This window comes from Zalophus californianus, chromosome 5, assembly GCF_009762305.2.
Source record: "Zalophus californianus isolate mZalCal1 chromosome 5, mZalCal1.pri.v2, whole genome shotgun sequence".
Lineage (NCBI taxonomy): Eukaryota > Metazoa > Chordata > Mammalia > Carnivora > Otariidae > Zalophus > Zalophus californianus.
The window spans coordinates 44,501,352-44,524,012 of NC_045599.1; the positions used below are offsets into that span (position 1 = coordinate 44,501,352).

The 22,661-nt window shown below is 38.1% G+C and overlaps 1 protein-coding gene across 7 annotated transcripts in view; it reads right to left on the minus strand.

The window, feature by feature from the left end:
• The window catches only part of PDE4D (phosphodiesterase 4D), a 1,508,086-nt gene that overhangs the window by 548,168 nt on the left and 937,257 nt on the right, over window positions 1-22,661 (minus strand). The window contains exon 1 of one of the 7 annotated variants that reach the window (XM_027605106.2): window positions 11,230-12,453. The exons of the other annotated variants lie outside the window; for them this stretch is intronic. Coding sequence (XP_027460907.1) covers window positions 11,230-11,276 — 47 coding nt within the window. The 5' untranslated portion in view covers window positions 11,277-12,453. Of the gene's footprint in view, window positions 1-11,229; window positions 12,454-22,661 lie in introns of those variants that run through there. 7 annotated transcript variants of the gene reach the window in all.

A 22,661-nucleotide genomic window follows, 5' to 3' on the forward strand; every position in this document is an offset into this window, starting at 1 on the left:
ATAGTGCAAGAGGGATGAGAAGAGAAGAGCCACAGGTGGAGGCTGGTTTGTATCTGAGAGCTGTACCCTGTCTTTTGGGGAAAAAAAAAACAATTAAAATGCAACATAAGTGTTATAAATGAAGAAACAGAATATGCCATAAATGAAGAAAGGGACCAGCTGCAGAAGTAATTTACGCAATTTTGACTGGCCAGAAAGATAAAACATAGATCTCTTCAAGAAAAGAAAGACTGCTATAAATAAAAGCAAAAGAACTGGTTATTAGTTTTAAAGAAATAATTAGTGTCTTAGATAAGGAGGTGATTTGGAGCAATAGCATGTGGATTTTGCAGGTCAACACAATTCAGCAGGATGGCTGTCTTTGCAAACGCAGTTCAATTCTCCCAAGTATCAGAAATTTAGATGTGCGGGAATTATTCATGCTCAAGATGACAGTTTTTATAGACATTTTACTTATCCAAACACATGGGCTATTTGCTGGAAAATAAAAATAAAATAATCTTGAGAGCACAAAATTCCAGGCACACAAATTTGGAAATGTAATTTTGCACTCTAAAGCACTGACTGAGTCCTTACTAGATGCCAGGCACTGTGCTAGGAACTGAGAATCTAATGATGAAGGACATGAGTAAGACAACCCCTAAAGGCAAAATTCATCCTGCATGAAGCAGGAGCTGATTCAAAACTGGAGAGCATAGCAACTTCCCAAAGGTAGGTGATTCTTGCAGAGATTAGAGAGATGGGGAGGAATGCATTCTTCCCCATAATTCAAACTCAACCCAAGGCGTTTTCTTTGGTATATGCCAAAAAGTTCCAAGAACGTGACACACCAAAGAAGCAGTTTTGTCCTCCGAGCAATCTAGAGCTATGGGCAGTCCTAGGCTGGAGGAGCCTGTAACTGAGCAACCAGATTACCCTCGGCCACCCGGCTACCCTCTCAGAGCCTTGTCTCCTGATCTGGGCGATAACAGTAGCTGCCATTAATTGGTTACTTACTGAGTGGCAGGTGCCCTTCCAAGCACGTGACAGGTTTTCTCATCTAATCTTCACAGCAACCCTATGAAGTGAGAACTATTTATTGCCCCCAGTTGACAAGAGGCGAAACTGAAGTACAGAGAGGTTAGATAACTTACCAGAGCGTGTACCCTTGGTAAATGGATAGCACACCCTCAGGCACGAATTTTGGGAGCCTCTTTCCAAAATCAGATAGTTATATGAAAAGCTTAGTCCACACATGGCATTATAGAACCTTTTAAATGTGATGTTATCTTTATTATATGTGTAGCAGAAGTTTGCTTGTTTCATCTCAAAACATGGCACAATAGTGCTATTTGAATAATGCAAAAAATGAATTACATAATATTCCAACCATGTAATTTTTATTACTCATCCTTTTCTTTGCACAGATGCATTTACTGAGGAAAACTTTACATCACACCTACTGGGTGGGACACTGGGCCGAGTGCTGGGGCTACGAAGTGGACAAAGTAGTCGAGGTAGCTACTCATGAACAGAATGCAGTGTGACTGGTTACTATGAAGTCTCAAAGGTTAGCCCGGTCACAGAGAGTTCCTTGAAGGAAAAGGATGTGCGGAGAAGGCTTCACAGAACGTGGTCATCCTTTAACATGGTGACATCCTGATCTGCCTTAACATTCAACCTCTCTTAAGAATCAAACCTGTGCGGATTACTTTCTAGAAAATGGGATTCTTCAACAAGTATTTCCTTCTTTTAGAACTCAAATGCTCAGGATTCCACGCCTGCTTATGACGTGAGAGGTCTCCTCCACTACCCTCGACGCTGTGGGTTTCAATGTGCCCGCTCTCCACTGCTGGCTTTCCTTTCTCCTCTAAAACAGCAAGGGTCTCCCCGTAATTATGTAAATCATTTGTTTTAAATTTACTGAGCAAAGACGTATACACAAACAAGCCGACAACAAGGTTTCTAATACTGAGAACTTCATTCCCTGTTATTTTTTAAGACCAGATGGGAGCTAGCCTAGGGAAGAGGCTGAGATCTCTGGCCGAGAGTGGGGAAGACATAAAAGACACATACGCGGTATATGAGATGTATTTTCTCAGCTACTGTGACTATCAGCATTAATGGGCATCAGATTGCCATTTGACCCATGAACAAGGCTGATCTTTAAACTACAGTTTTGTGAGGAAGGAAATAAGCCAAATACCTAAGGCTGAGAGACTAAGGGTTTTTCACAGGAGGGGCCAAATACTTCAGAAGGGCCTCAAGGTTAGGTCTCCGTGGAGTTTGCTGATCACTGTACTATTTCTCAGCATTCCCTTCAAAGGACAGTTAAGCCTCAACAATATAGAAATGAGTAAATTAATGAGGTAAGATATAGACTCTTAGGTTTTTAGAGCACCACTAGCAATCATTTAGTTCAACCTCCTCACCTTCAGATTTAAAAAAGGAAAACGTGACAACTCCAAGGAAGGGAATCACAAAGTTCCCTTGTAAGTGAGTAGGACTGCTTGGGACCCTATTTAGATGTTTAGAGCTTCAGCAGAAATCCCACAAAGAAAGCCCAAAGTAATTATGAGCACTGAACACCAAGAACATTAAAGAGGAAGATGTGCTGACCTCAGGGAAAGTGCTGATGATCAGAAAAGATGAAAGGAATTCATAAAATCTCCTCAACTCACTATATACTATAGGGTTTATAATTAACCTATAAGGTATTTTAGAAGTTCCTTTAATTTGCATCTTATATTTGACATTCTTCCCCTTGAGATATCATGGAAACATAAAAGATAATGTAAATTTATAAATATTTAAAATAGGTTATGCCAGTTCTGGTTGAAGTCATAGTAGGTTTTCTCATTTTCAGTAAGTTTCTCAGAGATGGGTGACACTTGCAAGCCAACTTCAGAAGGGTTTTGCAGAAATCTTTGTAAAAGCAGGTTATATATATATATATGGATTTGTGACATTCCAACATAAACCACAGAAAGGTTCTTATTAAAAAAGTGAACAAAGCTGAATCACTTTGCCTTCTCTTCCCACTGTGATTTTTATTCATTTGAAGATAAAATTCAAAGCAAACATCTTAGAGCTTCTGTTTGTCACCCAAGAGTTATTTCCAGGAAGCTTAGGAAATCTACATTTCCAAAATTAGGTCATGACACTGTCACAGCAATCTACTTAATATGTTCTTAAAAAGGCCTCCTCCACTACCAAATAGAGAACCCTAACGGTAAAGTCAATTCCGCATTCTTTGGAATCCCCAAAAATATAATCAACAGGAGAAATTCTAATGACAAAACAGCTTCTTAATTTAGTGATTAAGAATTTTAGATTTCTGCTACATCTCTGCCCCTTTTCCTGACATGATACTTTGTGAAAATAATTTTGTGTAAGTGAAATGTCCTTTATCGACTTTATCTATCCATTATCACTGACTTCCTCCATCTTGCTTGGTATGCTCACACTTCTCTCCAATTCCCCACAGACACTGTTCCACAATGTGGCCATGGTCCTCCTTCTGAGATACAATCTTGAATTCCACTCTCCTCCCACCCCCCCAAAAAAGAGAGCAGAGGGCATGAGACCAAAACTTCCTCAGCCTCTCCTTCCACCCACCTAAACTCTACATTACTTGCATCCATCCTCCCCGTCTCCCTCTTATCGAGAAGGAAGTCATGTCCTTCACTGTCTTGATCCTCTCTATGGACACTTCCCTTGCGGTATGCCCCCTGATCCTTAGAAATACCTGGTATTCCTCATTAACTACTGATTCTACTCTCCTTCTTCCTTCTGCCCCCCACTCTCTCTTCCTCTTTCTGTCCTTGTCCACAATTGTGAAAGTAGTGTGCACTAGTTTTCTCTGCTTAAATAACCCCTGAAATAGAACTCGCCCCCAGATTTCCCTTAAACCACTCTCCAAAGTGTTGCCAATAACTACTAATTGTCAAGTCCGTCAGGTATTTTTTTTTAGTTCCTCATTTCTAGACTTCTTTAAAGTATTTGGACCACCCAGTTGTTTCTCCCTTTGAATTCCTATAACTTTGTATATACCAAACATACTAATACGCTCCCTACTGTTCTATAATTATTTGCTTCTGTGGCTGTTCTCAAGAGTCTCTAAGTGTCTTCAAGGCAGGACTGTTTTCATACGTATCTGGGCATCCCCTATGCTTAAATGAATCAGTATGTTCCACATGTTCTAATGCAATTGAGTAAGAATGACATTTTTCAGCAGCTAAGATATTGGGCTCTTTCATGATCAAAATGTTTCTTTGGCAGTTCGGCACTGGCTCGGATTTCAGAAAATGTGAATATTCTTTATCCATGCAAAAAATAATAATTTTCAAGACTTGTAATTATAACATCTTGAAGAAAATAATAACGATGGTAGCAAGACTCAAAACTTCAATGACGTTTTATCGTCGGCAAAGCACTCTCAAAGACATTTCATCTGACTGTCGGAACTGCCCTTCGAGGTGGAGGTGGAGCCCAGGTCAAAAGAGGGCCGGGGCTGGGCCATTTGATCACCCCCAAGAGCACAGTAAGCAAAGTTCAACTCACGCCTGCTCTGCTTGCTGAGTATGTGCCCAGAGGAAGGGCTGCCTTTTGCTTTGCAAGGAGGCTCTAGCCATTCACGAGACACCACGCTCTGCATTTCTAATTCATCTGCCCGAAGTGGGACGTCTTTCCTAAAATATCTGCCTAGAGAAGCACCTTTTCCTAATTCACAGAAAGGACCCCGCTGACCAGAGTGCCCCTGGGAACAGGATTCACCTCAAATTCCTTGTAAAATTTCTCATTCTGAGAAAACACAAAAAGAGCCGCTGACATGGTGGAAGTGTAGGTCAGGGACTAACATGACCAGGAAGGGTTTCTCGGGAAAAGCCCAGGGACATTTGCTAGGCATCCCATGTACTTACCCAACTTGCTAACTAATACAGTGAAACTGCTTCTTTTCTCTGCTCTTCCTGCTAGTCTATTTTCCAGAAGGTCCACAGAGTACTAAGGCATCTGCCACAGAACAACATACAGTGATATAAACACGCTGGGTTTTAAAATGGGGCCGGACCTTGTTTTGAATGGGTCAGTAACCCTAAGTTATAGATACGGGACCTCGGGCAAGTTTTTTACCTTCTTTGAGCATTCCTTTCCTCATCTGAAAACAGGGATTCAAATCAGACCCACCTCTAAAAGTTACTGTTGCCATTAAAGGATGCATTTATGTGAAACCAGGGGGGGCATGTGCAGGGTGGGGGGTTTGGGAATGGTGTTCAGTCAATGTTCATCTCTTCTATGAAGCAGCCAATGGTACATCTGGTACCTATATTTTAAGAAATTCTCTCAAGAGGTTTCAGCATGCCATGGTCTAGCAGTCTAATAAATTATTATTCCCCATGTGCTATGTGAGTTTCTTTAATAGTCTACTCTTTGACAGGAAGCAGGGAAATACCTGCCGCACTCATTTTCAACAGGTAGTGAAGAGCTCAGGGAGCCTTCACAAGGTCACAGAAAGCATTAACACCAGAATTTAGAGATAGAAACCTGAGGGGTTTTTTGTTTGTTTGTTTTGTATTTCCTGAGCCAATAACCTGATGGTATAGAATCTCGATTATCCATCCTCGAAACCAAATATATATTCCACAACTGCACACAATATAGTCGCTAGTTAAAATATCACATCTTAAGTGTGTTTACAGGCTGGTTTCTCTAACAACTGGAAACACCATCCAAGAGTCCATCAAGTGATAAACAGGGTCAGCAGCTAATTTATGGCTTGGAGGCATCTGGAGCTATTGTAAAAATGATGGCAATGATGCTGCAGCTAGATGGGTATTGATGAGCATTCATGTTTGTGGGGTGTGATCAAAGGAGAAGAGGAAGAGGCAAAGTGTGGATACTGTGGAAGGAAATAAGGAAAGAAGGAAGGAAGGAAGGGAGGGAGGGAGAGAGGGAGGGAGGGAGGGAGGGATGAAGGAAGGAAGTTAGTTTTAGCCTGCAGCAAGTGAGAAACTGGTTGTCAGTTTCCCTCCTTGGGGTATTCTTCCTCTCAGAATTCTGAACTATTTTCCTTTTCCTTTACTTGCCTATTTTTCTCTGAGCCCAAATACCTAAATATTAGTGGAAGTAACTCAGCAATAGCTAAAAAGGATACAGAAACAAGGGGGGGGGGGGGGTTGGGAAGTGAAGAATTTAACAGAAGCAAAACATCCCAAATTCATAGCTAATTATTTTCACATGATGGAGAATATTTTCTTCCTTTCTTTCTTTTGTAGGGATTGTCTACAACCTTTCTGACATGGACCACCCACTTAGCTCACTGAGGATGTAACCTATCAGCAGTTTAAAGAGCACTGTTTTACTAAGTCTGCTTAGACTAAAAATTACATTTAATTTCCATAAGTTCTGGGCATGCTGATATGACTGATGCCCACTTTACTCCTCTATTATACCATTCCATAATCAACTTTTACAAAAAATGACTTCTTACTTTTATTTTAAAAGTATAAGATATTGCTAACAGAAACTAAGAAGAATACAGCTAAAGCAATACAAGAGAATAAAACAGAAAACCTAGGGAAAATTATATGTTTACTATTAAACATATAACTATTTCTCTACATAAACATAACACTATTTCTCTAAAGGAATATCTTTGCTGTATTATATCTAAACCTGAATTTCTGCCTTAGACAATGGCCGACTTTTCGATCAAACCCAGGGGATTTGTGAACAAGATGAGTTTGTATAATTATGATCTCTACCTAAATTCTATTGGCCATAAGTTGTATTTGGCCATACAGGAATTCCGGATCAATCTGAAAATTTGATATTAGTATTCCAGAATTAATGGGTAGTTTTGTCACTCAGGGGAAGAGATGGTACCGAAGCGAGATCAGCAATGACCTGAAATCTCATCAGACGACAGACAAACACTGGCAGAAATTTTAGGTCGACTAAAATGAGCAGACTCTGTTATCTCGTGTGAGACTTCGTGCATTTTGTCCTTCACTACATACAGTCATCAAACTCAATGTTCCTCCCACTCGCCAAAATTCTCATAAGACAAGCGAGGTTATTATATTGGCCAAAACATAAAACTCTAGAAAATGCAATTCTGGGTTGAGTTTCTATAGTTTCAATAAATGAAGGAAAGAAAAACTTAAAAGATCAGAGTCTAAGAGGCCAGATGAGAAGGATGATCCTTGCATCAGGAATCAGGCCAGCTTGCCTTTCTCTGATTATTTATTCATTGTGTTTGCTGTTGGAAATATATCTATCTACCTATCTATCTATATATACACACACACATATATTTATATATTTATATATATACATACATATATGCACAAGATAGTATTAATATATTGATTTATATCTTGTTTCATTCCATAAAGTGATCAAAGAACACAAAATGAGTCAGTACACAAGTTTAACCCTTGGTTCACAGAAGAACAGTAAACCCCGACTTGCTGGAGTAAGCTTTATTAGGGACCTGGGAAGGGCAAGATCAATGAAGGGATGTGGGGGCCTAGAAAAAGGGAAAAGAAGCCTCAATGTGGCGTCAAGTGACCATAATCACCCTATTTTGCCTCTTGACTGGAATCACCTCTCAGCACCATAAAGAAAGCTTGATAAAATAATTTAAACATGTAGCCTTTAAACAATTAAATCCTGAGGACCGAATAAGTAAAAGAGTTAATCACCATCTACAGTCACTAATCCCAACTCTTCCTCAGGTTTCCTCAGAGGAGCATGCTGATAGCAGCACCGCGCAGCCTCCCGGAGCAGAGTCCTTTGGCTTCCGTTTCCCATTGTCTTCCCTCAGAGTCACTTGAGTCCATCATAAAAAGGAGGCAAAGGCATTTAAATAAAGCACCCTCCTAAATCTTAAAAGTGTACAATTCAGTGTCATTCAACACAGTCCTGGTGTTTCTGGAATAAAATTATAGCATCTTCATAAATCAGATGACACGAAGTTGTTATACTTTTACATTAGGCAAAAATCTACAAACATATGCTCGCCACACTATGTTATGTCATTCTGGTTAGACCCCTGAATATGATTCTAGGCCACGATGCTTCTGAAGAGTCCTCTTAACTGCTACTAAATGAAATTTAAATTCCTAGAAAGTGGACTTTCATTTCCCTTTTTCTAACTATGCAAGAAGACCCATTCCTGAATTGCCAGACTATCACCATATTCTCAGAACCAGCCAGAATGAAAAATAAGAAGAGCTATATAGTACTTATTTACCTAGTGAAGCAAACCCTAATCTTTGTTTGGTTTGGAAGGAAAAAGGTCAACAAGTGTAATGGAAAGAAGCCTTTGCAATAAAAATCTTCAGCAAGTATTTCTAATGTAGCTTTAAACAAGAAAAGCACATTCGTCATACCACTCTCTTAGCACTTATGGGTTAGTGTTCTATTAAGACAAGTAAAAAGACCACTTATTAACTTTAACTTGTAACCAATAAACAATGAATTTGTAATACTATTGCTCAATTCTCAGCACAGTAGCCCTAGGGCAAGAGGATGAGCCTCCAAGTGGGAGCAGTATACACAGGCTTCTCCTTGAATCATTACCTCTGATAACTGTTTGAAAACTACTCTAGATCTCAATTTTCCTTCTTGCTCTTCAAAAAGCAGAGAGAAAAAAGAGCACGCACCTCTCTGTCCTGCCTATATCCAAAGGGGTTAGGGCCTTCCTAGAGATGAGCCAGGCTCATCAAACCAAGGCACACATCTCCTTTAAAATGTTTATTAGTCCCTGGCATTGATTTGCTGCCAACTTCTGACCTGCCCTTTGTGAAATAAAAAAAATAATAATAATAATAATAATAGTAAAAGAAAAGAAGAAGAAGAGAAAAAAGACCAGACCAGACCAGACCTACATGTGAGAATGAGGAAAGAGAGCCCACGGAGATGAAAAGGAGAACAACCTGGCAAATCCTTTCTTCTCAGCACAGTAATTCATGAGCATGGAATCCAGTCCAATAGGGACTCTTACAGTAGGACAAAGGGAGGGAAGGTTTTCTGTCAACAAACACCTAGAATCTCTTACCGCAGTACTGAAAGGTGAGGTTATAAATAAGAGGAAAACAACAATCAGGCAAGTTGAGAACCAAGCACAACATTAATTGGGTCACCTGGAAAAAAACACCACCTTCTTCCTTTGAGGTCAACGTCTTACTAATGAATCCTTCTAAAGGGCCCAGGCAAGAATAGATCTACAGAACACTCACACTCCACGTTGGCTCAGTTTGGCCACAACAACCACAACAAATCGGCACACGATGCAATGAAGTATATGAAGGGTTCCCGAGCTTCAGGCACAGAGGAAAACCACCAGGACCCTCAACTTCTCTATACAGCTTTCACACATATATGTTACAGACCTAGAGGAGCATGAATAAGCACATTTGCACTCTTTCAAAAACTACAGAGTTGAATAGCTCATTCCTTTCCCGTTAAAAGTACAGGTGAGGTAAATGTAACAAAATATGAGGTGATTATAATGTTAGGTATTCAAAGAGTACATGCATTCTACCTATTGCAACATAAACAAATGGACACCAACAACCCGGCTCAGGCAGAACAAAAACTGTTGCTTTACAGCAAGGTACACTTTTTAGAAATGAGACTGGTAACTTCCCCCTAAACAAATTGCAATAACTACAAAATTAACCTTGAACAAAGGCAGAGGAATAGAAGAAAAAAAAATATTTGACAAATGCCTACTACGTGCCAGGGACTGTTTCCAAGACCTTCTTACCTTAAGGTTAAAGACTATGTATGTGATTGATACTATAAGAATGGCAAGAACCTTATTGCTGATGCCAGAACCTCACCATCAGGCCCCGTAAGGCCTTAGAACCAAAGCTCCCACTGAGTTGGGAACTCTGCTGATGCACTTGGAAGGGGGCCATTAAAGGTTTGCAGGCCTGTCACCCAGACTTCCTCCCAAACACATTAGAGATTGGGGACGGTGGCTCTGTAAGGCAGAGAAGGAAGATACGTCACAACATCAGTTCTGGATGTATCTGGTAGTGACAGAAAATGAGTACCTTCCCAGAGTGACAGAGGATGTCACCCACCCTTCTCTACAACTGACCTTTAGCTAACAAGCTCAAACATCTGTAACAAACCGGCAGATGATTTTGGCAGAGCCTTAAGATACCAGGAAGCTTTCATCTGAGACACTGTCATAAAAGCAGTTAGAAAAACCCTCAGAAACCTCTATTTTGATATTTATGACTTATCTTGAGACCACCCAAAAAATTCACCTGGAAAATATATTTTCAAAATCAGACACGTTGCAGTTTCCAAAGCAAACCATGTTAGTAACCACAAAACCTTAAAATGTGCCTTTATCAAGGTTGACAAAGTTTTTGCTATGAGATTTAAATCCGGTCAACCTTAAAGGTGTGGTTAAAAACAAGCAATTTTAAAATAATGAGCTCTGTCCTTATAATACCCTCCGCAATTATTTCCTATACACATTTACTCATAAACTCTAGTAAGAAATGGTACATGATGTCATATGTCCTGGAAGCTTAATAAATTGCATTGAGCCTTAATACACAATAAAATATCAATGCACTAAGTAAATTCTTTAAGAGTCTGAACACTTCATGATTCATGTGTTAGAATTCTATTAAATTGGTTCATTCCAGTGGAAATATTTCTACACAGTTATATTAGAATATATATAGCTACTTAACTTCTAAATAGTTAAATTCCTTAAATGTGAGGCACCAACACATCTTAGTATTATTTTAAAACTGAGTCAACATTCTAAGTTTTCCCTTAACCTTCTTTTGGAAATTTGAAAAGACCTAAGGGTAAGCAAGTTGACATGAGACATTAGATATCAGAAATACATGTGTGTCCTTCCCCAGGGAATTTTCAAATAAAACAGAAAAAAAAATCTAAACCTCCCTTTTTCTTTTATTTATTAGTTAAATACCTGCCATTCTCAAAATTATTGGTTTTTTTCTCTATGAAATGTTAGCAATTGTAAATGTCCTCATATTAGAATTCTTATTTTGGGATGCTTTTATATTAACAAGTAATTTGTTATTGCATAACCATTACTTTCTCAGACAACATTAGGTTTTAAACATGTTTCACTTTTCACGCTCACTTGATACCAATATTCTTGTTCAAGAAAAATTCACCTCTGGCACCTGTCAAGGAATTTTTAAATTCTGAGTTTTACAAACTGAAGGAGGGGTATTGATTACTCACCATATCCAGGAATGCCTTCTAAAGGGGAAATTATTCACGTGCATCATGTTTGCAGATCTTCTGTCATTAATATTTTCCTTGTCTCATATGTTACATGTAGTGATTTTCATAGATGAATTCGAACTCTCCTGTTTGAGCAGCTATCATGGGCAATTATTGCAACAAGTATTGAATTCCAAAACCCCCCCAAAAAAAAAACAAACAGCAACAACAAAAGCCCTTCCAGGATTTGGAAAAAGAAATATCACAGAGCACTGCAGGTATGGGTCCATCCATTTAGGTTCCACTAGTTAGTCAACACACTAAAATAACCAGTTCAATCGCTAATCCTAAATGGTGGCAAATATTGTCCTGGTAAAATCCAACTGCCTAGAGTGTAAATTAATGCATCCTCTCAGGAAGGACTCTGGAATGTGGGAAAAAAGGAGTCAAAAGACAGTTTCTTGTTATCCTTGTTAAAGAAGTGTTAGAAGGGAAATGGAAAACTTCAGGTTGCTTTGCCATGCTGTCCTTTAGAAATGAATATTGCTTTTTCTTCTTTCTTAGGCACATATTCATGTGTGGTCACTTTAACGCAGTGCTGCCTTCTGAGACACGTCGGACAAAGACCTGGGCAGAGGGGCTAGAAACCATGTATAATCAAAGCCAACTTCGTTCCCAAATCTCAGAATTGCTGGTTTTCAACGGTAAAAGTAGGAAGGCAAGGAGCAATTTCTGCTTTGCAGGACAGGATTACCATTAGCTACCATCCTGACTTCAGAAGGTGCTGTCATGAGAAAATTCATTTCTGCTGCCTAACCCCATAATAAGGCTGTCTGTTCTCCTTAAGTAAAATGACTAAGCTATTGATCCTTTCACTGCAGAAACCCCTTTAATTTGTTATCAAAACCGTGTGCGGGCTTTTCATATGTTGCCTTGGAAAGAAAATGAATTTCACGGCTGCAAGTCAGACGTTGTCTAAGAATTTCTTCCCCCGCTGTCTTTCTTTTCTCTTCTCTCTCTCCCTCTCTCTCTCTGTTTTACCCCAAATTCAATTCCCAAATAGGTGTCATTTACTCTGATGCGCTGACATCTTCTGAAAGATTCTCATGCCCAAGCTATACAGACCTTGCATGCTTTTAAAACACAAAGGCAACAGGCTCCTGCTGGGGTCTCCCAGCTCCGAATTTCCAGCAGAACCTTTGGGATCGTCGCAGCCGCCTTGTCTGCCCTGGGCTGTGCCGCCCGGCTCTGAGCAGCTCAGGACACTTGCAGGCTCCGTGGTACTGTACATTAACTCTGCAGCAGCCCGCTCCGGCTGCAGACACTGCTGCCTGACAGGGGATGTGCTCGCGTCAAGGGGGCCCTCTAGGTGGGTTCCCAGACACTGCAGCACGCCCTTGCTTGCCTCCAAGGAAGAGTGAGCCAAAGGGGTTAAAGAAACAGCTCACCCTAAAGAGCAGATTTCTTTCAGTAAGTAATTATCAGGCAAGACAAGCGAAGCAGTAAGAAATCTGTAAATAACCTCCCAGGGAAATGACACCTTGAACAAACAGATATTACGAAGGGAGGGTTTTTGTTTGCTTGTTTTTGTTTTTCCCTTCTTAGCCAGGGCAAAGAATGGGAATAAAAGAAGTCCAGGAGAATTTGCAAATGACAGGGTTGGGTCACTTTGTCTCCTTTAAAAAAAAAAAGGCTATGAGTGTCTTGCTAACTTTAATGATTTGTAACCATTTGGCTACAGATGACCACACGGTAATTTTTGGACAGGAAATCCTGTGGAAGCCCGTTCTGCGGAAGTCGGTTATACTTCAGTTGCAATTGCGCATGCCATAAAGCTGCTTGTTTGATTAGGGGGTGTGTAGATTTGAGGAGGGCTGAGATAAAGCATTGCAATGCCTACGGTTGATAATTTGTATTTCCTCAAGCCTACCCTTTGTTGCAAAAATTCTGTTCAACAATCCCCTGAAAGCCCCCCATCACTGTTGATGCCATTTTGGAGCAAGAATAAAATAGTAAACTCTTGTAATAGTAGGTTGGCACTTAAATGGTGTTTGTTGAAGATCAGTAGGAGAATGGACCTTACAAGTAGCAGTGTACTCAATATGAATGTATCAGTTTTAACTTAGGCATTTAAAAAAGCTGTTATGTAATTGCTTAATATTAAATGGAATATTGGCAACATTTAATATATCACGCCATTATCTTTAGTTAAGATTCCTCTGGTGAGGCCCTGTCATCACAGAAAATACTACCCAGAACTGGGGGAGGAAGGGGTATTTCCCACAAATTCGAAACCAGGTATAAATTTAGTCTTGAAAACTGCCATGATTTGGGAAGTTTTCATTTTGATCAAATGATGATCTTAATGGAAGTATTCCTGGGATGAGGAAGAACTGAATGATTACTTTAAAAGCAGTTTGAACTTGTAGGTTCAGATGGTACCCACAGCTTGAAAGAAACTTGAGAATATATTTGGGGATTTTCTATAGCCTACGAGTGTCTTCATGACCTCCTTTTTCTAAAGGGAATAAAACTCTTCCATTAGGTCATTTGTGTTCTGAACCAGAAAACTTCCATCTGAATTATTTTTGACAAGCTTCGAATGCTGGGAATTAAGCATCACAGAGTAATTCAATATTTGATATTATATGACATATTTAAATATTACCTATTTAAGAGCAAGGAAAAGTTACCATGCCCCTCATGTCCACCTTGCCCTGGGGCCCTGTACTAAGGATGTTATGCTATTATCTCATTTAATCCTCACAACACTTATTAGGTAAGGACCATTATTAACGTCATTATACAGCTGAGGAAATTGAGGCACTCTGATATTAAGTAGCATGCCTAAGGCCAAACATCTAATAAGAGTCATGATTTGAACCAAGAAAGTTTGGCTCCAGAGCCTGAATGAATTACCCCTATATAGTGTTAATGCTTTGAGAAAAAAAAAAAAAAAAAACTATTTTCACAGGTATTACTTTAGCCTTACAGAATCATGCTGAGGAGACTATGACATTTATTGTGCCAATTTTGGAGACGAGTCCCCAAAAGGATAGTGTTTCTTCATTGAATCACACATCATGTTAGCCGTAGATTTGGAAGAGAATTCAGATCATAGGTCAGTGTTTTATTTGATGATGATGATGATACGATGATGAACATGAACTTATTTCAAAACCAATACTTAATCCTCACACTGTGTAAAAAGTAGGTCTCCGTGGAAAGGGGCAAGTACAAATATTTACAAAATGACGTGGAAATTGATTTTTCCTTATAATAGGTACTATTTATTTGAAATTTCCTTTCTTTTCTTTTTTTTTTTAGTCCATTCTACTCTACTCTGTTCATATGCCAGATGGGCCATCGGATACCCAAAACATCTCTGAATATTTTTCAATTACCACACAGTTCAACATTCTATACTTGTTCCCATTTGTGGGCAATCATATATGCAAAGCACTTTAGAAGTAAAAAAACATATACGAATTACCCAGCAGATTACTAAAGGAGATGTAAAATTAAAATATATTTAAACCAAAAGGAGATTTCAACGAATATTTTCTAGGTGGACTTTTTTTGGCTTTTTATTTCTATTTTTATATACGCAACTCTGTAGAATAAGGCATAACAAATTAGAATGAAAGGACACACAACTGAGAAGCTATGACAAATAGTAGAAAAGCCAAATTTCTGCTTGAGGGATAATAAAGAAAAAGAAATGTAATTTATTTCACAGTTCAGAGAACCAAGACTATTGTAGTTTATTATTAGGCATTAATAAACAATCCTAAATTGAGTATTTTGAAAACTCAAGGCAATATATATAAAAGAATGGGCTTGCTTAGAGGATAGTAATAGCTTTTCCAACATTTTTATTCATGTATATTAGAAACAGGGTCTTCAGAGTTAGGACTCGTACTTTACAAACTGATACTTTACAAGACTTAGTATTTTACAAGTGTTCAAGAAACAACATTTGAGCAGAACTAACAGGTTTGTAATTTAAAAGCAAAAACAAAAACAAAAAAAAAACAAATTCTCAAAGATGAGTAACACTGACAGACTAGAGTAATACAAATCTATTTTTTCTACTGAAAGGTAGAACCTTTCATGGAACTTCTAAGAAACGCGAGGAACATGCATAAGAGATTACTGTTATTGCTGATCCCAGCTCCGCTAAAGGAGTACTAATTATTAGCTGAGCATCATAGATTGGCATAAACTTGCTGAGATCCTTAGAGCCATGGTGCAGCCTTAGCTCTACTGGCACAAAGGGTGGTTTTTGTCTCTCTTTGTTTTAAAAATCTTAATCCCACAGCAAACACAAGAGTAATCAGCCTTTCAGGGACAGACTCACATTAACCATCATCATATGAGGCTGATGTAAGAACAAATAAAAAAAAACAGTCAACTTATTGATAAAGTGTAAACTACAATAATCTAACCAGCATTTTCATGAAAGATTGTTTAGTGCTCTCAGAATCAAAGAAGTATTAACTAGCTAGTGTCACCACATCCTTTTCCAACAACCCAAATCCTCTCCTGCCCTGGCTAGCAGATGATGCTTGCAACGGTGATGGTTTTTTAACTCAATTTCTTGTTGCCCTGTGGTTTTGCAAATTCAGGACAAGTGCAGGACAGAGGAGGCCAGGTTTCAACCAGAGCCCCTTTGCTTCTACCTATTTTATTTTGAGGTTTGGTTTGAAAAAGGGAGTCTGGTTCCTAAAAATGTTTAGAGAAACTTCATGGTAGGAATACAAAATTAACACTTTCTAGGCAAAATCTTATCCTTGTATTGTCAGTTTTGAGATTCCATTGAGAGTTCTTCAAACCCCTTCAACTGACAGGCTTGCCTCACAATGACTGTCATACAAACAATGAAGTTAGACCTTTATGCTAATACAAGCACAGCATAATACAGACACAACCTAGTTTCTGAGCTTGGGTGTTTCTTAAACTCTTCAGTCACTCATCTGATAGAGAGGGTGTAATGACTTACCTCACAGATTTCCCTGAGTTTCACTTTCAGAATGGAACGGTATTTCCACTTGTTAAGGTATATCTTTCTGTCACCGTCACATTCTGCTATAACCAATAGCTAAAATCAGTGACTCCCTTTTAATTAACTTACATAATAAAAGCTCCTCTAGATTTAGATATGAAATAACAAGGATCTAAAAGGTGATCTCTTATTAATCTTTTATGAATACTAATTATTAATTTTAGGGACGTGTCCCATATTTTCAAAGGGCTGGAGAACTTTTGTCCCGTAGTTGTCAAATGAAAAAACTGATCCCTCTATTCTACGTATTGATTTTGTATAAAAATATGTACATATGCAAATACCTCTACAAACTTTTTAAAGCACATTCTCTATATTTGTAGCATAAATATATCATATTTTAGGAAACAGAAGCTACAGTCATTGGCTATCTTGGGGGATATGACTTTTTCACCTAAAGTCAGAAAAACAGTATTTTTTAAAAAATTTCCAATATTTCCAATAAAAATGAAATTTATGTGCACTTCGTACACACACACACACACACACACACACACACACACACATATATGGTTTTTTCTGTATTATATATATCACCAATTAACAAAGAGGTGAGAGTAGCACTCTAATATGTAGAATGAAATGTAAGATGACAGCACATTCCCCACCCCTACCTCCCAGTGGAGCAGACATTCAAAAGCAAATTTTGTCTCCCACTCTTTTTTTTTTTGTCTCCCACTCTTAAAGAAAACCAATCCCTCCGGAAAGAAACAGCATCTTCCTCTGGGTATTTGTTAACACCAAAAACATTGTTGGCACTCAGTAAATGTTAACTAATGTTAACTAATGACCATGTTGATAGAGATGACTTCCCACTTCTGGCAAGTTCTAGCAAAGTCTGAAGGCATTTATAACTTCAGTACATTTATAACTGAAAGAAGAGAAGCTCTTCACGAAGCCATGGTTTCCACTGCTAAGAGTCAGAGGGAACTGTGTCATGTTTCAGCAAGTTGTTAGCACATTCAATTTCTACATATTTTATAATCAAGGATACAACCACTAATTGAAAAGTGAAAAAAAAAAAAAAATCACTAGTCATCTGTTTGGATCACCTAAAAGCAACAGTTGCTTTGGTAGAAATTTTCATGATTTAACTAATACAAGTCATTTTGAATCATCACCTTCTCAGTTTAAATGATAAATCAATACATTTTGCAGGAAAAAAAAATTCTCATATCAAACACAACACATTTCATAATTGGGATATTTAGAATGCTTGCTAAATTCTACTTTTAATATTTTCCAAAGTAGAAGTGGTAGAATACCTAACGCTAGAATACAAAGAAAGCACTTAATACTTATTATTCAAAAATCAAATGTGGAAAAAATCCACAGCAACTTTGAAAAGAAAAAGTTGAATTTGTATTCTGTCTTAGAGTCTCAAAACATGACCCCTTAATTTCAGGTTTTGCCTTTTACTTTTTGTGTAATTTTGAACAACTCACTAAACCTCCATGAGACTGCATTTCCTTATCTGGAACATAGAAATAATAGCAAATTCATAGGCTATTGTAATTTTTAACTTACTCAGGTAAATTATAGAAAAATACTATGTAATGAAAAGAGAGCTTTTTAAATGCTGTTCACATATACTTTAAATTCAGTGATTAGAAAATGTAATAAAATATAGACTCTTTACTGGGTCTGCAACTTACTTAAATTGAAATGGGAAAAAAATAGAAAAATCCAATGAGATAATGTTTGAAGTCCCTTCTGAAATGGAATTATATTTTATTTCTACCTTTAACTTTTCTAAAGGCTTTATATCATTTTTGTTTCAGAATTCAAAGGAATAAAAATATTTCCTGCCTGATAAGGTTCAGCTTCAAAATATACCCGTGTTTATAAGAGTCCTAAGAATTACTTGGAAAAGTATCTGAAATATTGGTAGGAGAAAAAGAATAAAAAAGAAAAACAACTCAGATTGTCAGAATAATATCTTAGTATGGATTATTTGATACAGTTAATATGATTTTAAATGTGCAGGTGTATACAAATATATTGATGCCAATGTAGAAGAAAAGAACCAGAAAGATATATACCAAACTACCGACAAACTAATTACCTCTGAGATAGGGAATTTAAAAGTGGGCCTCATTAAAAAATTTACTTTTTACTTTACTTATTTCTGAGTTGATTAATCTTCTCAATGAGACTATTTCTATATTATTTGCATAATTAAAATACCAATGAGGACAAAAACATATTTAGTATTATTTTTATATTTATTGTTAATTAAGGAAGAACAGTCATTCTTAGTTTTTTTTTTATTATGTTATGTTATTCACCATACATTACATCATTAAGTTTCTGATGGAGTGTTCCATGATTCATTGTTTGCGTATAACACCCAGTGCTCCACGCAGTACGTGCCCTCTTTAATACCCATCACCGGTCTAACCCATCCCCCCACCCCCCTCCTCTCTAGAACCCTCAGTTTGTTTCTCAGAGTCCAGAGTCTCTCATGGTTCGTCTTCCCCACTGATTCCCCCCCTTCATTTCTCCCTTCCTACTATCTTCTTTTTTAAACATATAATGTATTATTTGTTTCAGAGGTACAGGTCTGTGATTCATCAGTCTTACACAATTCACAGTGCTCACCATAGCACATACCCTCCCCAATGTCTTTCTTAGTTAATAGCTATGTATTGGAATATGAAATCCAAGTTTTTAATATTTATCAGATAGAATCTCTGGTAGACTTGAAAAATCCAACCTCAAACCTCAAAGCTAAACAGTCAAATTCAAAAGATATATTTAATAAGAGTTTACATGTACCACCAGAGCTATTAGCTGAATCAATAACAAGCGTTAAAAACAAAAATGGATAACTGAGTCACTCTTTTTCCAGGCCCACAGGAACACTGTAGCTGGGGCCAGAAGCAATACTCGTTCGCAGCTGGGAGCATCAACACTAAAGTTACGTCTACCTGCACAGTGAAGCTTCTGATCACACATCTTGGTAACAGTATGTGTTTATTTTACTCCAGCTCAAATATGTGATTACTTGCAAACTCTAACTCCTTAATTTTGATCTATCTTTGGTCTGCTGGTATATCTCCTTTCTTTAGTTACACATCTACTATAGTAATAGTATAGTAATATATATGATAATAATATATAGAGTAATAATATATATATTTCCAACCAAATTTATTGGTTCTTTAATTCTCTAGCAATGAATCGCCATCAATCCTGGGTTTTAGTGACTTTTTAATCGTATTTTTTGAAGGGTATATTTTCATAGTCATTTTAATAGAAAGTTAGAGGCTGTATCAAAGTGTGCAAATCAGACGCCATTTAAAAGGCAAAGACCTCAGCTGCTGCTCCCAGTGCATATACATATGCCCACGCACACACCACTGACAGTTAAGAAGATTACCTAAAAGCCAATATGACTATGATATTTACAAATAACCTATATTTATAATATAGATACTATACAGATACAGACACATGTGTATTGTTATTTCCACATCTTGTATTTACTGTATGAAGACATTAATATTCCAGTTATCTTTAAAATACATGGTTAAAGATCACCATTAAAATGTAAACTCCCGGGGTGCCTGGGTGGCCCAGTTAGTTAAGCGTCCGACTCTTGGTTTTGGCTCAGGTCATGATCTCATGGGTTGTGATATCGAGCCCCACATTGAGCGAGTCTGCTTGAAGATTCTCTCCCTTTGCCCTTCCCCCCAACTCTCCTTCTCTCTCTCTCAAATAAACAAATAAATGTTAAAAGCAAAAAAAAAAGTAAACTCCACAGGGGCCCTGAGATTTTTTGGTCTGTTTTGTCCTTGCTGTATCCCCATTACCTTGAACAGTGTCTGGTATATCAGTGGTCAATGAAGTATTTGCTGAGTTGAGTCGATGATTATCATAAATAAATAAACAGCTACACCAAACATGATTATTTGTCTGCCTAAAGCTCCTTCTAAAGAGCTTGCCTCTCCTACACTCTATCCTTATAAAACCTGATTGGAATATGTTTGAAAACTACCCACTGCCACCTGATTCATTCACTGTGTAGTGAATATTAATAGTCTATCTTTGGAACGTGAGCGGTCATAAGAAAAACAGAGACTCTAATCAGTTCTAATTTGGCTTGAACCAAAATATCATGTGGACTTGGGAGCTGAAGCTGCCATTTTGGGTCAAGTGCAAACTGATGACTAAGGAGATTGTGGCAATCATAGAGAGAAGTTCCAAAGAGCCAAAGAGGAATGGAAGACGATATGGCCACAAAAAGAGGAGTTGCTTCAATTCTTGAGTTTTACAAGTCCAACAAGGCCCATTTAAACGTTGTTCCTGAGAATTTCGATGTCTTTATAGTAACTGTATTCCCTCCTTTTTTACAAAAGCTGGTCTGAGATGGTTTCTTTTCCTTGTAATCAAAATCTGAACTAGACGAGTCACCATATTAAGAAACATTATTTTGCTGTTCATAAATCCTTTCCTTCCCTCCAAAAGTAAAGCAATTTAAAATTAATACTCTATTGTAATATTGAATAGCCACAGTGAATTAGCTTGACACTGAATTAAGGATTACCTGATCAAGAGGCTTAAATTAAAACACACACAGAGTAACTAATAGTTAGTGTATCTTCATCTATATCCACATCCAGAGGTTCTGGAGAGAGCATTCTTTTGCTATGACTGACATCTGGTACACTCCCAGTCAAAATACTAGCTTCTTTTTCTCAAACCCCTTTCACCATTTTCTTCACTGAATGTTAATGTGTTTCAGATAAGGAGGCAAAAGACAGAGAGAAAGAGAGAGATTAAGGAAGGGAGAAAATACTGAGAGTTTCATTAGCTTTGCGGAATAAGAAAATTTAGTACTTGAAACGCATAATTCCTTTTTTTTTTTAAGATTTTATTTATTTATTTGAGAGAGAGAATGAGAGAGAGCACGAGAGGGAAGAGGGTCAGAGGGAGAAGCAGGCTCCCTGCTCAGCAGGGAGCCCGATGCGGGACTCGATCCCGGGACTCCAGGATCATGACCTGAGCCGAAGGCAGTAGCTTAACCAACTGAGCCACCCAGGCGCCCACGCATAATTCCTTTTAAAGGGAAGAAAGGGCATAGATGTTATTATTTTAACACAATCATTTAAAAGATTTAAAATATTAAAATGTATTAAAACCAGAATTTGATATTTTGGAACAACAGCTGTGAAGTCATTTTGATATAATCAAGTAAAACATTCTGTGCATTTGAGCACAAAATAAATTCAAGGCCAGTTATTAAATACTAGCTGCCTATTTTAGATTGATCCCCTCTCTTTCACCTAGAATTTTATACCCTCTGCTCTGTTTTGTTTTTGTAAGATTTTATTTATTTATTTGACAGAGAGAGAGACAGCGAGAGAGGGAACACAAGCAGGCTTCCCGCCGAGCAGGGAGCCCGATGCGGGGGCTCGATCCCAGGACCCTGGGGTCATGACCCGAACCGAAGGCAGCCGCTCAACGACTGAGCCACCCAGCTGCCCCTGCTCTGTTGTTTTTAATTATGACTTGGGGATGAATTCATAATGCTCAGTATCTTTCTCTACAATTGCCATATTTCACCCCTAAAGACATCACCATAGACCCTACAAATCACTTACTAGATACAAATGGGCAAAACATAACATAGGCCCCACAGTGAATGAGGCAGAAAGCTCTTATAATATGAAATCCAATTGCCTAGCAATGTATCTTATACTTTTCTCTACAGGAAGCACGTAAAGAGTGGGAAAAAATTCAAAGTACAATATAACCTGACTTCATCTGTTGTTCTTAGCCACAAAAAGAAAAAGAAGAGAAAAAGGATGAAGACACAAACAAACCTTAAATTTTTCCAAAAAAACAAAGCGGCAAAACTGATCAAATGGTAAATTCACTGTGAGGATTTCTCCCCTTTTCCCTTTGACTCTTCCCCTTTAGATTGGTGATAGAACAGGAGGCGGAGCAAAACTAAAAAGCAGAACGTGGACAGATGAGCATCCAGTGCTTTGTTGTCAGGACCCTCAACAAACTTTTTTGGTTTTTGAAATTCCTGCCTCATTTTTAAAAGAATGGAAGTTATACAAGGAGCAGGAACAAAGTTAATGAAAATAAAAACTCACTTTTCTCCCTCTCCCCGGTAATTACCCACTGATTACAGGTACAGGCCAATTGGGATGAGGTTGACAGGATTGAATATTTTTGTTCCAGAAGGAGAAGGATCAAGGGACTGTTGCAGCTCCAAATCCCCGGTGGCCTCTCCTCACTGACTGTAGCTATAATGAGCAAATGACAGTCCTAAACTCCCAGTCTAAAGGAGTCTGAAGGGAGGCAGTGTTGAATAAGGACAAGGGTAAGTGATTGACGGTTGAGTGGGATTCGGTGGGTATTACTACCCTGT